At 36.9% G+C, this 15,778-nt stretch overlaps 1 protein-coding gene across 1 annotated transcript in view; it reads left to right on the forward strand.

The window, feature by feature from the left end:
- Positions 1-15,140, forward strand: part of LOC122810394 (galanin receptor type 1-like) — a 1,222,830-nt gene extending 1,207,690 nt beyond the window's left edge. Inside the window, exon 3 of the mRNA XM_044081996.1 lies at positions 14,290-15,140. Within this exon, the coding sequence (XP_043937931.1) occupies positions 14,290-14,607 (318 nt within the window). The 3' untranslated portion in view covers positions 14,608-15,140. The remainder of the gene's footprint in view (positions 1-14,289) is intronic.
- The last annotated feature ends 638 nt before the right edge of the window (positions 15,141-15,778 follow it).

Consider the following 15,778-nt stretch of genomic DNA (forward strand, 5'->3'; position numbering starts at 1 on the left):
CATATGTGGAAAAATAGCAATGGCTCATTCATTGAACTTTGTGGAGACTCATTGCCTTTGTCAGTGGTTAAAAGGATCACCACAGAGACTGGTGCAAACATACACACACACACACACACACACACACACACACACACACACACACATATATATATATATATATATATATATATTTATTTTTTATTTATTTTATTTAACATTTGTTGACCGGGAATGTCCGACTAGGTTCCACAGAGCCCATATATATTTATATATGTGTATATATATATATATATATATATATATATATATATATATATATATATACATACACACATATATATTATCATAGTCCGTTATAAGGATTGATGTACTTGGGTACCTGGAAGTAATTTAAGCTTTACATGTAGGAAGAAGGTTTTAGAAAGTGGCTTAGAAGATAGACATTTTAAGAATAGTTGAAATTGAATATATTTATTTGGAAGTGAATCAGTAGAAGCAATATGCACGCCATATACAATTTATTGTGGAAGTATAGCTACAGCATAAACTAGAGTCATTTAAAGTCATAAGTGGAAAATTAAAATCTTTAAAAATATTGACCCAGACAAAAAAATTCTCAAAGTTGGGAACTGGTATATATTTATAGAGGTGTCACTAGTGAGCAAGGCTGAAATAAAATCTCACCAGTTGTAAGTTTAATAAGCAGAATAATTTATGAAAAGAAGGCTAAAACTTTATATATTATGAATTTTAATTAACATCTTTGTGTCCTAGTACTTTTATGTAGCCTTTCACACTTTGTGTGAATGCAACAGTACAGATTAATTTGGATCTGAGAATCTCACTATATAATAGAGTGGAACACAGCAGTGGATGGAAATAACTCCTGAGGACTCCATTCTTAGATGGACAGATATAAATGCCTGTCTGGTGCTATAATTAAGAAGAACCATGGGTAAATATTTGGAGCCACAAGAATTGCTAAATTATAACTGAACTGAATGCTACAATCCAGCTAAGACTAAATGGGCAGAAATCTGAAGGGATGGGAGAAACAAACAAAGGACTATGAAATCATGAAACTGGGGGGACCTTAGACAAGGGTTTAGAGAGGTTAAGCCTGTCGTGGCATGGGTCAGGTTGTTAAGCCATTCATCAGTAAGTTCTGTCAGAGCATAAAAGATGGCACACCACTCAAAGTTTGTATTCATCACGGTACAGGATGCTAGTAAAATGAATGCAGGCCTGTACTAGCATGATAGGGTGCATCTGCAAACAATGAGGTAAAGTCAGAACTGAGTTATGTGTCTGCATACTCCATGGACAAGCATTTAAACTAGTGAAAGATCAAGATGCTGAAATGAACATGGAAACTGTAGCCATTCCCTGCCCAGAAAGTAGCTAGCTATTTAATAAAATTTGGAATGAAGCACTAACAGGGAGAGGAGCTACACTGAATGGTGAAAATGCCAACAGCACTTATGTTCATGAATGGCTGAAAAAAAACAGGTTGTATGAATGCGTAAGGCAAATATATAACAGCTATTTGAAGTAGTGGCCACAATAAAAGCTCAGTGCCACCATGCTGGGTATAAAAAGAAGTGCACCTGTAACAATATGCAACCTATAGGATGATGTGTACCTGTGAGGTAAACATGCCATGATATACAGTTTACAGGGTGATGTGTCCCTGTGATGTAAACATGCCACGATATACATGCCATAGGATGATGTGTACCTGTGATGTAAACATACCATGATATACAGTTTATAGGGTGATGTGTCCCTGTGATGCAAACATGCCATGATATACAGTTTACAGGATGATGTGTCTCTGTGATGTAAACATGCCACGATATACATGCCATAGGATGATGTGTACCTGTGATGTAAACATTCCATGATATATAGTTTATAGGGTGATGTGTACCTGTAATTTAAACATACCACGCTATACAGTCTATAGGATGATGTGTGTCTGTGAGGTAAACATGCCATGATATACGGTTTATAGGGTGATGTGTCCCTGTGATGTAAACATGCCACGATATACAGTCAATAGGATGATGTTTACCTGTGATGTAAACATGCCACGATATACAGTCTATAGGATGACATGTACCTGTGATGTAAACATGCCATGATATACATTCTATAGGATGACATGTGCCTGTGATGTAAACATGCCACGATATATATTCTGTAGGATGACATGTGCCTGTGAAGTAAACATGCCACAATATACAGTCTATAGGATGACATGTACCTGTGATGTAAACTTGCCATGATATACAGTCTATAGGATGACATGTGCCTGTGATGTAAGCATGCCTTGATATACAGTCTATAGGAATATGTGTTTCTGTGTGTCTATAGGATGGTGGATGAGTCAGAGGAGGAAGACGTTGATAGCATTTCTGTATAAAGTAAGTAACTAAATTAAGCTAACAGCAGAAAATATTGAGGAGGAGAATGCAAACTGTAACTCAAAGCAGAAACTTTAAATGACAATAAATTCTACAACATTAGTGTTTTATACAGACCTCGCGTCTCCTTACAGAGAAAATAGAATTCTATAAAGGTTCTTTAAAGAGTATCAAAAAGGAAAGATCTATCAATGGAAGACATACACTTTAGGTATTAATTATAACACAATCAGCTCTAAAAGCAGGATGACTCTAAAGCCTTTCAGATGGCATGGTCTAGACATTTGCAAGTAGAGGGTAATTCTTAGAGCTAGTATTATCAAATGGGGTTTTAGATACAATCCTAGAAGCAGGACTGAGCAGTCATAAGGGAATGAGTGAGCTTACATGTAAATAGTATAAAGTAACTGTGATATCTGGGCGTGAAAATGCACTCGTCAGAAAAGGGGAATTCCCCTTTCCTGAAAGTAAACTGACATTTTGAGCTGATTGTGTTAAGCAAAGGTATCCACAGGGCAAAGCGCCTCACATAAAATTCTTAACTTGAATGTGTCTTATAGTTCATAAGTGTATACTAGGCTAATGACCTCAAGGCTTTTTTAAGCCTAACCATGCATTCTACATCTCTGACAAGTTCTGGCACCCTTGATAAGTGTAAGCAAGGGCTTGGGAGATGAAACATTTAAAATCAGGGGCCTGAGAGATGAACTATTTACAGGTTTCCTGTGTCTTCTAGAGATGCAAGTGTTAAACCAGGAATGAATTTCCTGTTCCAAGGAACTCTATTTCACATGGATGGGGAGCCTGTTCCAGACAAGGGGTAGTCTCTAGGATACATACCTGTTTCTCCAGCAGGTCCTGTTTATATCACAGTCAAAGTTTAAGTCTTTAAAATGAGTAATTTTGGTGCTGTTTGGTTTACAGATATACAGGAGGTCCATCAGGGTGGGGTCTGACAATGCCTTGTAATCCAAGCATAGATCTCCCCTCGACAGCCCGTATGGGACATAATACAAGGATAGGGCTTTGAGGACGTCTGCACAAGACATATTACACCCTGCATTCTTTTTAGTGAGGAATTTCATTTGACATTCCAAATGAGGGATGTATAGGTCTGACGAATGCTGAATACAGTGAAACAGTGACCTCCTTGGACCTGATGCTATACCTTTGTTTATAAGCTGCACAACACAGAATGATTTCCTCACTACTGTAAACATGTTATGGTCAAAGGCCAAATTGCTGTCTGTGTATGTCCCCAAGTCCTTGACTACTGGGTCGATACTTAGAGGTGTGTTGTCGGTATGATAGTCACCAGGAGTGGTTGACTTCTCAAAAGATCCTATAATGTCTTTCTTGGCATTTCATTTTAGTCCATTGCTCTGACACAAGTCATTTGTCTTTGTCAGCCCTTCCAGCAGAACATTTGTGTTGGAGGGGGATTTTATGGCTGCTCTGAATTTGCAATCATTCATAGAAGTAAATGCCAAAAATGAGTCCCATAGAGGCTGTGTTTTTGGCCTTGGAGAGAGCATTAATGACTTGCTCTTTAGTGATGCAAGGTGGTGGAAATGTAGAGGGAATGCTTTGTGGAATGTTTGGAGGGGACAGGGGGTGAAATTTTCACCAAACCTGCCAGTAATAGGTTAGCTATTTTTGCAGAAATAGTGAGTGTGATGCCATCCGCAGCTAGTTCAGTACACATGTGGGTCCTACCTTTTAGGTTATGGATATAGCTGAAGAATGCCTTATGGTTATCCTTAGCTATGGTTGCTAATTTTTTTTTTTTTTTTTTTTTTTTAGAATTTGCTCTTAGTGGATTTTACAAGTTTCTCATTTGTTTGTTCAAGCAGAGGAGAGTGTTCTTCCACTGCTGGGGCCTCTCTTTTTATTCTTCTGTTGTATAATTTATTAATGCTAGTTGTCCCCCAGGGAGGCTTGTTTTTTTCTTGAGGATCTTGTTTTGATCCTATCAGGTACAGCTGTAACAATACATTTGTATAAGTGTTTGTACAAGGCATTTGTGTATACCTTAGTATAGTTGCATATGCCAACTGTGAGAACAGGAGCTTGGAAATTTTTTATGCCATCCCTTAGGAGGCTATAATTAGCTCTGGTGAAATGCTTTAGCCTGATTTCACCTAAGAGGGGTTCAGGTGTTATAGCTACTTCAAATGTGACTGATTTGTGGTCAGTTTGATTTAACCAGTGAGGGTGCTATACTTGTGGTGGTGCAATTGTCACCCATGTTGGGGAGGACCAGATCGGGAATATTTGAGCCCATTGTGGGGTTGCATAGTATTTGTTCCAGGGCATTAGTGTTAACAAAGTCCAGAAACCTTTGTGTGAGCATGTTGGTACTCATGTAAGTTTCCCAGTCAATGGTGGGATAGTTAAAATCACCCATGATTAGAGTGTTTGATTGTAATTTGATTGACTCAAGTAGGTCCAAATAAGCAGTGTGGGTATCTTGATTCACTAAAGGGGGCCTATAGCTAACAATAACTTGAAGGGGGGATCTTGCCCACAGTTAGTTGAACTTGGAGTAACTCCATGGAGTTTTCCTGTCTAATCAGTCTAGAGGTATATTTATCTTCAATGAAGATAGATATGCCTCCTCCTCCTCCTTGGGTTCTCACATGTCCATTTTACATTCTGAAAGTGTGAAAGGCATTGTAGCCTTGCAAGGCAAGGGTACTTTCTAGGGCTCTGAACCAAGTTTCTGTGACTCTGCAAACATCAACATCCTCCAGGGAGAGGAGTGCTTCCAGAGAGTGCAGTTTCTGATTTAATCTCCTAGCATTTGGCAGCACGGCCTTTCATTTTTTTTGTGAATTCAACTTTCATGTCAGAAATTTTGCTCTTGAGACCTTAACTAAATAAAGGCACTATGGGGGAGGCAAGTGCCTTAGCCAGTAACCATAAGCCTAGAGGTGACAGGTGAAGACCATCTCTGGCAACGCATTGTGGCTATCGACCACGTCATTCCAGGCTGACAGGAAATGCATCCCCGTAGAATGACACCAGAAACTAAGCAAATTGTTGAAGTCAATCATTTTGTATTTATATTGTGGCATCATCCTAGGTGAGGGTAGAATGCTGCTCAAGGCTAGGAACATACTTGCCTGGGACACATATTCAGAGAGCTCAATCATGTCTCTCTTCATATAGTCCAGTGAGGTACGTCTCAAGTCATTCACACCAGCATGAACTATGACGGAGTCATAATGGTACTTGTTGTTGACAGACTTGAGTGCACATGTGATCTGATGGATCCTGGCACCTGATAGACAACTGAGTGTAACCTTCTCGTTAACCACCCTGGTGAGTGAGATATCTGTGTGTCTCACAATGGAGTCACCTACAACTAAAAAATTCGGTTTAGATGTGCTTTGCCTTAGGGGCTTATTTGGTGAGACACTGGTGTTTGTGTTTTTATGTGTATTGAGTGCTGTATTAGGTGTGGCATGTTTGTGTTTGGAAGGTCTCTGGTGTTTAGGTTGGTTTCTGGTGAGTACCTCTGTGTATGATGGTTTATGTGTTGAGTGCATGGTTTGCGTGGGAGGTGTAGTATGTGAGCTGACAACATGTTCAGTGTTACTGTTTTGTGTGTGAGAGAGCAAGGATTCCAGATTCTTAGTGTAGATGCATCTCTCATAAATTGTACTAGGGTGATTTAGGTAGTACAGGTTTGGCGGTGTACATGAGGCAGTACATGAGGAGTGCAAAATGTTATGATGGCAAATATGTTTAAATACAAATCACAGTGCTGGTTTAAATGACAGCAATAATTACAGATAATTTAAAAATGTAACTGACAGCAATAATTACTGAGAATTTAAGATTTAAAAATGTTTTATTTTTGGTTAGACCTTCATATATTCATATTGGATATTGAATGCATATATCGTGCACAAATGTGTATTGCTTGAGTGATGTATCAGAGCAAGTGGTGTCAGGAAGATTATTTAATTTTTTTAATTTTTTTATTATCGTCAAGAGTTACTCTAATGAAGCATTAGAAGCACTTAATATTTAATAAAGTCAGCTCAGTATTTTCTTTTTTCCAAGTCTTTTGGCGTTTGTTTATTGTGAATTTCAGAACAGTTCCTGGTCACTCACAAGTGCAGCAGTTGCATTCATTTAAGGAGCCACAGCTGCTTAAACAAATGTGTTCAGTTGTTTATATTGTGAGTGTGTGTTTGTAAATGCAGCAAGGAGCAAGTATAAGCTCTTTGCTTTAGTTACAAGAGCTTACTACAGTAATTTGTTACTCGACTTCGGGTGAGAGGGGTGGCTCTCTGGTGATTGTCATGGCACCATCTAACCTATCATAGGATCTGAATGGTGCTAACACTAGACTAGCCCTAAAGGTTCAAAAAATGTACAACAGCTGATCAATTTCAATCCAGCATTGAGGAAAATTGTGCAATCACTTCTGAGGGAAAAAAATGTCAAGTAAGTAGAATCAGTGCAATAAAAATGCTTAGGCAACAGAGATCTACTTGTAAAAAGACAATGCAGTGGAATTCTTTGACAAGAAGACCAGTGTAACAGGCCAAATCAGGGATGTTAATATGGCCAATGAACAGTATTCATACTAAATGGCACTGCAACACAACACATCCAGCTGACTAGTGCTGCAGTATCATTTATTGATTCAGAGTCACATCTGCACTCCCAAATGGACAGCATCTGATTAGCAAGGAATGCTGCATAACTGGGAATTGTTCCACTGTGTAGTTGTAACATGAGAGCCACATACAGGTACTGGCCCCTAGTTCAAGGACAGACACACATACACACATGCATAATCATAAACACAGACAAACACACATGCACATGCACAGAGATACATGCACACATAAACACAGACACAGGCAAATGCACACACACATATGCCCGCACACTCACATATACACACACACACACACACACACACACACACACACACACACACACACACACACACACACACACACATACACACTAGGCATTCATCCTTCACAGCCACTCACTGACCCACTCACATATTGTCCCAGTACATACTGACACACACATATGCACATACATACACTCATGTACTTCACATCAAATAAAGCATGGCTTACCTACATCAGCTGTCTGTGCAGGATGAAGTGGCTCCAGTTCACCCCATATAGATGTGCACCATTGAAGGGCATAGATATGCATCACAAGATTACTGTGCACACTTATGCCTTTAAATCCCTGCTCTGCACTTGAATAGTTTAGCAAGCTATAAATCGCATACTACTCAAGTCCTCTAATTTGGCAAATTGCCAGGATATGCACTAACACAGACTCCCCATGGACTACCACATTACTATGCGAAATCCTAAACCTTACTGCCTAAAGTACACAGTAATGGTTCTAAGCAGTAAGGGCGTTATGTACCAGAATGGCCTGACAGTGTGTGCTCACCTTACATACTTTACAAACCACTGCAGGTAACAGCCTATGTGGAGTTAAGCACAGCATCTGACACACATATACAGAAGGCTAGTAAGTAGTTTGAAAAGTATTTTCCTGAATCCAGTGGTAGCCTACAGAATATGGTAACTGCACAATTACCTGTGGAGTTTACCCTGGGAAAGACGAGTATCAGAAGGTCACCATTATGTTTATTCTAGATCAACCATTTCTAGTGTATTTACCAATGAGATTGTATGAAGTTTGAAAGAAGCTGAGTGATTTTAATAGATGACATAAAAAGCCTACAAAACAGCAAATACATTATGGAAATGAAACAAAACAAAAAAAAGATTTGAAAAGTTTTAAAGAATGACTAGAACAGTACCAGTTCAACTACAGGGAAAAGTAAAACATATGCAGAACAAGAACAAATGGAAATGTGCACAACAAAGGGGATATAGCAACATCAAAAGTAGAAGGAGCTTTGAGGGTAGTTGTATCAGATAAGCTAAAGGTAAGCTTGAGATAAGAGAATATAGTAGAAATTCAGAGAAAGAACGGTTCTGCCGCCAATCCTGCTAAAAACTTGAAACTTGAAAACCTTTAATAAAAATAAAACAATGATAAAATAAAACACACTGACTCATAAACTGGAGAAGCACTTTCAGTGTAATACCTTTTTCAAATACTAAATGATAGCCAGTAAAACTTCCTGGTAAATACCTTCATTCTGTGGTATTCACTCATTCAAAGATACTTAGCCATAGCAACATATATACCCTTTCAATTAGGTTATTTAGAGTGCTAAAGAGGTTTTCCTTTTAGTGCAGGTTTTAAAGAAACAAATGCATTCAGTCCTGGTGGCTGATCTGAACGCAAGTTCATTACCCACTTAATTTCTTCAATTTCTGTTTGATTTACTAAATCACCACCTCTTAATGTTTCATGGAGTCTAGTTAGTGTTATAAACTCAAAAGAATGGCATGCACTAATGTGCATATAAAGTGCATTGCTAGTAACTTTATTTCTTATGTCAGATAAATGTTTTAAGATACGTTCTTTAAACATTTGGTTCATTTTTCCTATGTAGTATGCCTTGCAGTGACTGCAGGTTGCCACATATATGATGTTCTCATTCCGACAATTTGCAAATCCTTCAAATTTATAGTTCTTGTTAGTTAAGGGATGTATAAAGATATTTGAGTTGTTAATGTAAGAACCTGCCTTGCAACTTCCACATCTGAACATATCAACTCTCCTACTCATTTGAAAGCTTCTATTTTCGGAGATGGCTTCCATTTCTGTTTTATAACATAGCAATCTTTTTAGATTTTTCCTGTTCTTAAAAGAAAAACTGGGTTGATCTCCAACAATTTCTCTAATTTTATTATCAGATGTTAACACTGGCCAAAATGTCTTAATGATGTTACAAATAGCAAAATTGTCAGTACTATATGTTAGCTGACATCTCAAGTTAGACTGTCAGTCTTTTTGTTTGGCCTTAATTATTCCTCCTTGGTCCAAAAAATAAGGTATTGCTGTCTGAGATTGTCATTCCAAAGTAGTTGTTTCATTAGTTTGTATTCCTTTGATTGTATATCCCCTCTTGGTAAAGTCATTAATGAGTTTAGTTTGCTCTTCCATATAGTCTTTGTCCCTCGTACAAAGTTTAGATACTCAAGTTAATTGGTTGGTCACTATATTATCAAGGACATGTCTAGGATGCATACTGGTATTGTGTAACAGATGATTACACCATACAGGTTTTCTATACGTTCTAGTACTGATACATCCTGTATCATTTAGCATCAACTTAACATCCAAAAATTCTATCTCCATATTAGAGGAGGTCATTTTGAATTTCAAAAATGAAGTTGTGTTGGTCAAAAAACATACAAATTGCTCCAAAGAAGTTAAGTCACCTTTCCATAAAAGAAAAATGTCATCCACAAATCAACTGCAGAAAATTATATTATTGTTCCATTTGTTATTAACACCCACTTTCCATAACTCTTCCTATCTTGCCAGGACCAAATTAGCATAGCTATTTGCACATGGGGTTCCCATCACTACTCCCAATTTCTGCAGATAATAGACACTACCATATAGAAATATGTTATTATATAAAACCAATTCTAGGAGACTGCATATTAGGTAGATATCAATAGTTGTTTCGTGTTTAACACCAAAGTCTCTGATGGCTTCAATCCCCCATTCATTAGGTATGGAAGTAAATAAACTGTTCACATCCAAGGTTACTAATAGTAAATCCTTAGAGATATTCATCTGTTGTATTTTCTTATAGAGTCTATTCAAGAATTCAGCCTAGTCCTTAATCACTGTAGATGCATGGAGTAGCAATTTCTTTAACTCCCCTTCTATGAAAATAGAAAGGGGTTCAGTTGTCCATCCCTTTCCCGAAACAATAGGTCGCATAGGAGGGTCATGTAGATTCTTATGTATCTTAGGCATTCCATAGATGTTAGGTATAGTAGGATGATGCACTTCAGAAAAATCAGACAGCTCTTTACTTATAGATCTATTCATCAATTTGTCATAAAGAGTATCTTGGACACTTTGTATGATCCTATTCAGTTCTCTTTTATCAATCCTCTGGTAAGTAGCTATAGCTGCTAGCATCTCCTTCATTTTGATATCATAGAATGGCATATCTATAACTACAATTGCCCCTCCCTTATCAGCTTGCTTAATCATAATGTCCTGCATATTTTGTAGTTCAAATAATGCGTTCTTCTCATTTAGAGTTAGGTTATGGAAATGTTTGTTTCCCTTCTGTTGTATATACTCAGCCACTTCCTTTTCATATAATCGTATGAAGGCATCTACAGTCGGATGACAAACAGGAACGAAAGTACTTGGTTTCTTGTATCCATATCTAGCTTGAGATCCTTCATTATTTGTATTCCCAAAAAGATATTTCAAAGTCACATTTCTTCCAAAGTACTTTAAATCTACAGTAAATTCACTCATGGGTGAGTGCAACGAAGGTATAAAACTCATTCCCTTCTTTAATAAATGAGTCTGGTCTCTAGTTAATTCAGTGCTCGATATATTAAACACAAGGGAATAATTTATTCTTGAAACCTCCGTTTCTTCCTCTCTCTGCTGTGAGGGTGTGCTTCCCTCGAGGTATTGTTCTGCAACAAAAAAGGAAGCTGTTGGTAAAGTGGTAAATGTATCACTCCATCTTTGGGTTTAGTGGCATTCTGCATATTCAGATTTGTGTTGTTGTTTTGAATAGATACATCTTCTTCACCTTGCTCTGATAGTATTTCAGTATTCTCAGTATCAATTACTGAGCTAACATTGTTCCCCAGAGTGTGTGTCACAGCTTCATGAGTTTTCAAAACTTCTCTATTATTCTGTCTTGGATTAGTATGCACTTCTGCTTCTACTACAGTTTTCGCTGGTTTCCTAGTAGGAATCTCTTCCTTCTCATAATTTGTTGTTAATCCAGTGTTTACATCTGTTCTGGTCTGTATGGTTGTTTTCTTGTCTTTCAGCTATTCAAACAAATGGCCCTTCTTAAAATCATTAAAATCCCTGGTAAATTTGCAACTTTTCACTCCTTTTAATTTAGCATCATAAGCATCAAGTCTATCTTGCAGCGTTCCTAGTTTAATCAAATTATTATCCGATAATGTCATTTGTTCTAGTTCATTTTGTTTTTGTTCTATTAGGGTTGCTGCTTCAACTTCCTGAGGCTTAAAAAATATATCAAAAGTTTCATATAGCTGAAACTGGTTTCTTTATTTATCTTTTGCCATTTGCCAAGTAGTTCAGGGTACATATTACCATAAATTGGCATACATCTTACTCTTAAGCCTCGTGGAATTATATGATGATAAAGACATGTCTCCATATGAACGTGTTGCCACTGTAAACACTTTAATTTAAAAGCTGCATTCTCTACTTCCTTGTAAATGCTCTCAAATAGCAAAGTTTCTCCCCTGTTCATTGTTAGTTCTAAAGTACCATTTTCAAAGTTGAAATCAAGAAGTGGGTTAGACAGATCCTTTAAATTATTAGCATAAATCCTTCTACTTGCAATTTCCAATGTTGGTTGCTGTGAAGATGTTGATTCCATAGTGCAGTAAATGTGCGATGCTCCCACCAAAAAATATGCAAGCAAAAAGAAAACGTAGTCAGTGTCACCAAAGGCAGAGCACATCAAAGTACAACATTCAGAGAAAAAATGGTTCTGCCACCAATCCTGCTAAAACCTTGAAACTTGAAAACTTTTAATAAAAATAAAACATTGATAAAATAAAACACACTGGCTCATAAACCGGATAAGTGCTTTCGGTGTAATACCTTTTTCAAATCCTAAATGTTAGCCAGTAAAACCTCTTGTTAAATACCTTCATTCTCTTGAATTCACTCATTGAAAGATACTTAGTAGCCATAGCTATTAGGCTATATAGCTATTAAGGCCAAACAAAAAGAGCAAAAGTCTAACTTGAGATGTCAGCTAACATATAGTGCTGACGGTCTTGCTATTCGTAACATCATTAAAACATTTTGGCCAGTGTTAACATCTGATAATAAAATTAGAAAAATTGTTGGAGATTAACCCAGTTTTTCTTTTAAGAACAGGAAAAATCTAAAAAGATTGCTATGTTATAAAAAAGAAACTGAAGCCATCTCCGAAAATAGGAGCTTTCAAATGAGTAGGAGAGTTGATACATTCAGATGTGGAAGTTGCAAGGCACGTTCTTACATTAACAACTCGAATATCTTTATACATCCTTTAACTAACAAGAACTATAAAGTTAAAGGATTTGCAAATTGTAGGAGTAAGAACATCATATATGTGGCAACCTGCAGTCACTGCAAGGCATACTACATAGGAAAAACAAATCAAATGTTTAAAGATCGTATCTTAAAACATTTATCCAACATAAGATATAAAGTTACTAGCAATGCACTTTACATGCACATTAGTGCGCATGGTAGTCATTCTTTTAAGTTTATGACACTAACTAGGCTCCATGAAACATTAAGAGGTTGGGATTTAGTAAATCAAACAAATTAAAGAAATGAAGTGGATAATGAACTTGCGTTCAGATCAGCCACCAGGTCTGAATGCATTTGTTCCTTTAAAACCTGCGCTAAAAGGAAAACCTCTTCAGCACTCTAAATAACTTAATTGAAAGGGTATATACGTTGCTATAGCTAAGTATCTTTGAATGAGTGAATACCAGAGAATGAAGGTATTTAACAGGAAGTTTTACTGGCTAACATTTAGGATTTGAAAAAGGTATTACACCAAAAGCACTTATCTGGTTTATAAGCCAATGTGTTTTATTTTATCATTGTTTTATTTTTATTAAAAGTTTTCAAGTTTCAAATTTTTAGCAGGATTGGTGGCAGAACCGTTCTTTCTCTGAATTTTGTACTTTTATGTGTTCTGCCTTTGGTGACACTGACTACTTTTTCTTTTTTGCTAATATAGTAGAAATAGCTGGAGCCTGGTTAAATGTGTAAGAAGAGTAATTAAAAATAAAAAGAGAAAATTTCTCTTCTACTGCACTTTTGTTGAAATTGGTATATGATATATGGTCAGCTGACTTCACTATTTGTCAGATTGCCTAACTAATATCACCCGTAGTTTTTGTGTCTGAGCTTGTATATTCATCCTCTAAATACAATAACCTCAGGATCTGCACCTTGTTAGATGCATGTTGTGCCAAGCAAAATGATCATTGAGAGAAGCCATCTGGATTACACTACTTGCTGTTCCTGGAAACTCTCACCTCCAAAGAAATATCAGTGTGATAGAACAGAAGCAGTTAAGAAAATAGATTATGTAAAAGATAGCACATTATGCTGGCTTAGAATTAATAACCAATGTGTAACCCTGACAGAATGTGAGGGCATAATAAAAAACATGAATGTTTAAGTAGGTTTTAACTAGCTCAGTGAAGTCAGTGTACAAGAGGACAGCTTTTAAAAACAAGAGATTTAGCAATACAGGGGCATAATTTGAAAACAGAAGATATATTTCTAATAAGAAAGGTGAATATTTTTTACACATGGTAATAAATGCATGTAGCAACACTTCTGAAAAAGCTGCAAGGCTACAAAAACTGATGGATCCAAATGCACATAGGACAGATACATTCATTACTGCATGAGTGTGATAGTGAAATCCAAATCTAGCGCTTATCCAGTGACTGGGAATTTGGCACAGTAGGCAGGTCATAACTTTGTTGCCTGTTAGTAAATTTTGCTTAATGTTTTTTGTTACACATAATTGCTGTGTAAAATCAATCCACTCTTCAACTCTTCTTGAACCTCATACTGTCACATATTGTTTCTCTCTGTGATCCATCTTTGAAGTACTATAAGATGTATTTGTTATGAATATGTGAATATTAATACAATCTTTTTAACATCCATTTTCTTTTTTCTTTCTTTACTGCAGACTGCTCAGACAGTTTTTTTGGTGGTCGCTGTGTTCCTCATTTCCTGGATGCCACAACATATCATCATGATATGGGTGCAGTTTGGACAGTTTCCCTTAAATGATGGTACATTTGCCTTTCGGATCATCTCACACTGCATGGCATATGGCCATTCCTGTATCAACCCCATAATATATGCATTCCTGTCTGAAAACTTCAGAAAAGCTTGTCGGCAAGTTTTCACTTGTAGGTTCCTTCTTCAGCCACCCCCTGAGGAAAAGGTGGTGAGAATCCGATTTGAGAACTTTTCCACAACGCACTCTACAACAAATGTTTGAAATGACTGCCCCATAGGTGTGAATCTGTATTTAGCACTGCTGTAAAAGAGGAAGATTAAGTGAAAGTAAATGAATGCACTAAAATAATTACAATTAACGAGACTGAACCTAAAAGCATTAAGTTGCTTTAGTGGCAATCTGGTCGAATGTCTGTTAAAAAGATTTGTTACTTAAGTCTTGCAAGATGGCTCAGCCTGCCATCTCTTGAAAGTCTTAGCATTAGGACTGTGTGATGCTTTGAATGTTTACGTTTTGGAGCTTTGGTTAAATATTTCACAGTAAAGGTCATTGTAACTATAGTCATTTATCCGTATAATGTTTGTTAAAATACATAGATGCATAAAGGGAAATGAAATCAAATCGTACATTTTAAGTGTGAGAGTGAGCTGTACAAACTACAACAACTCTGAGTAACTTATGATCGTATTACTGTGCAAAATAGTACTTTGTTTTCTGGACTTAAAGTGAAGAAAGATGTATGTTGTAGATGTAATAAGATTGTTTTATTTATGCTTTAAACGCCAAAAAATTCATCACAGTGTATTTTGTGTTATTATGCTCTTCAACACATGAGTCTGTGCTAGTGAACCAACATCGGTATTAACCTTCAGTCCTAAATAAGAAACGTTTCATGACACTTCCCAACATAATGTGTAAACAAGCCACATTTTTTGCTGATTTCTGAATGTGATGAAATGTTGAGTTACTGCAAAGTAAAGTTTCTTTTACTCTGAGCATTTAAGTCTCAGTGGGGAGACACAGTAGATCTACAAGGTATGTTTCTTGTCCTAGTGAATTTCCGGACTAGTACTTGATTGTGTCCTGGTCACATGACATCTTGATATTTACAACTTTTATTTTAGCCAGGGGATTTCTCAGTTACCAATTTATGTTTGTTTATCTGTCACAGTTGGACTCTAATGAGGTGTTTCCAATTAGCAGCTACTTCATTTGAGTATGAATGTTACTTGCAAAACTGTTTACATTCCTTTCTGGAAACAATGGACTTAGTGAAAGAAAGATCACCCCGGGGGCTGGACTGAGCAAGTGGGGGTATTCCTGCCTTGATTGACATTCAAATGGGGTGTGATCATGTCTATATTACTCTGGAAGGACTATTATGCTAATAATGTATAATGATATTACAAATACAGTAGAGCTGAATGCCTGT

This window comes from Protopterus annectens, chromosome 8.part1, assembly GCF_019279795.1.
Source record: "Protopterus annectens isolate FY-2018-M chromosome 8.part1, PAN1.0, whole genome shotgun sequence".
NCBI classification, from domain to species: Eukaryota; Metazoa; Chordata; order Ceratodontiformes; family Protopteridae; genus Protopterus; species Protopterus annectens.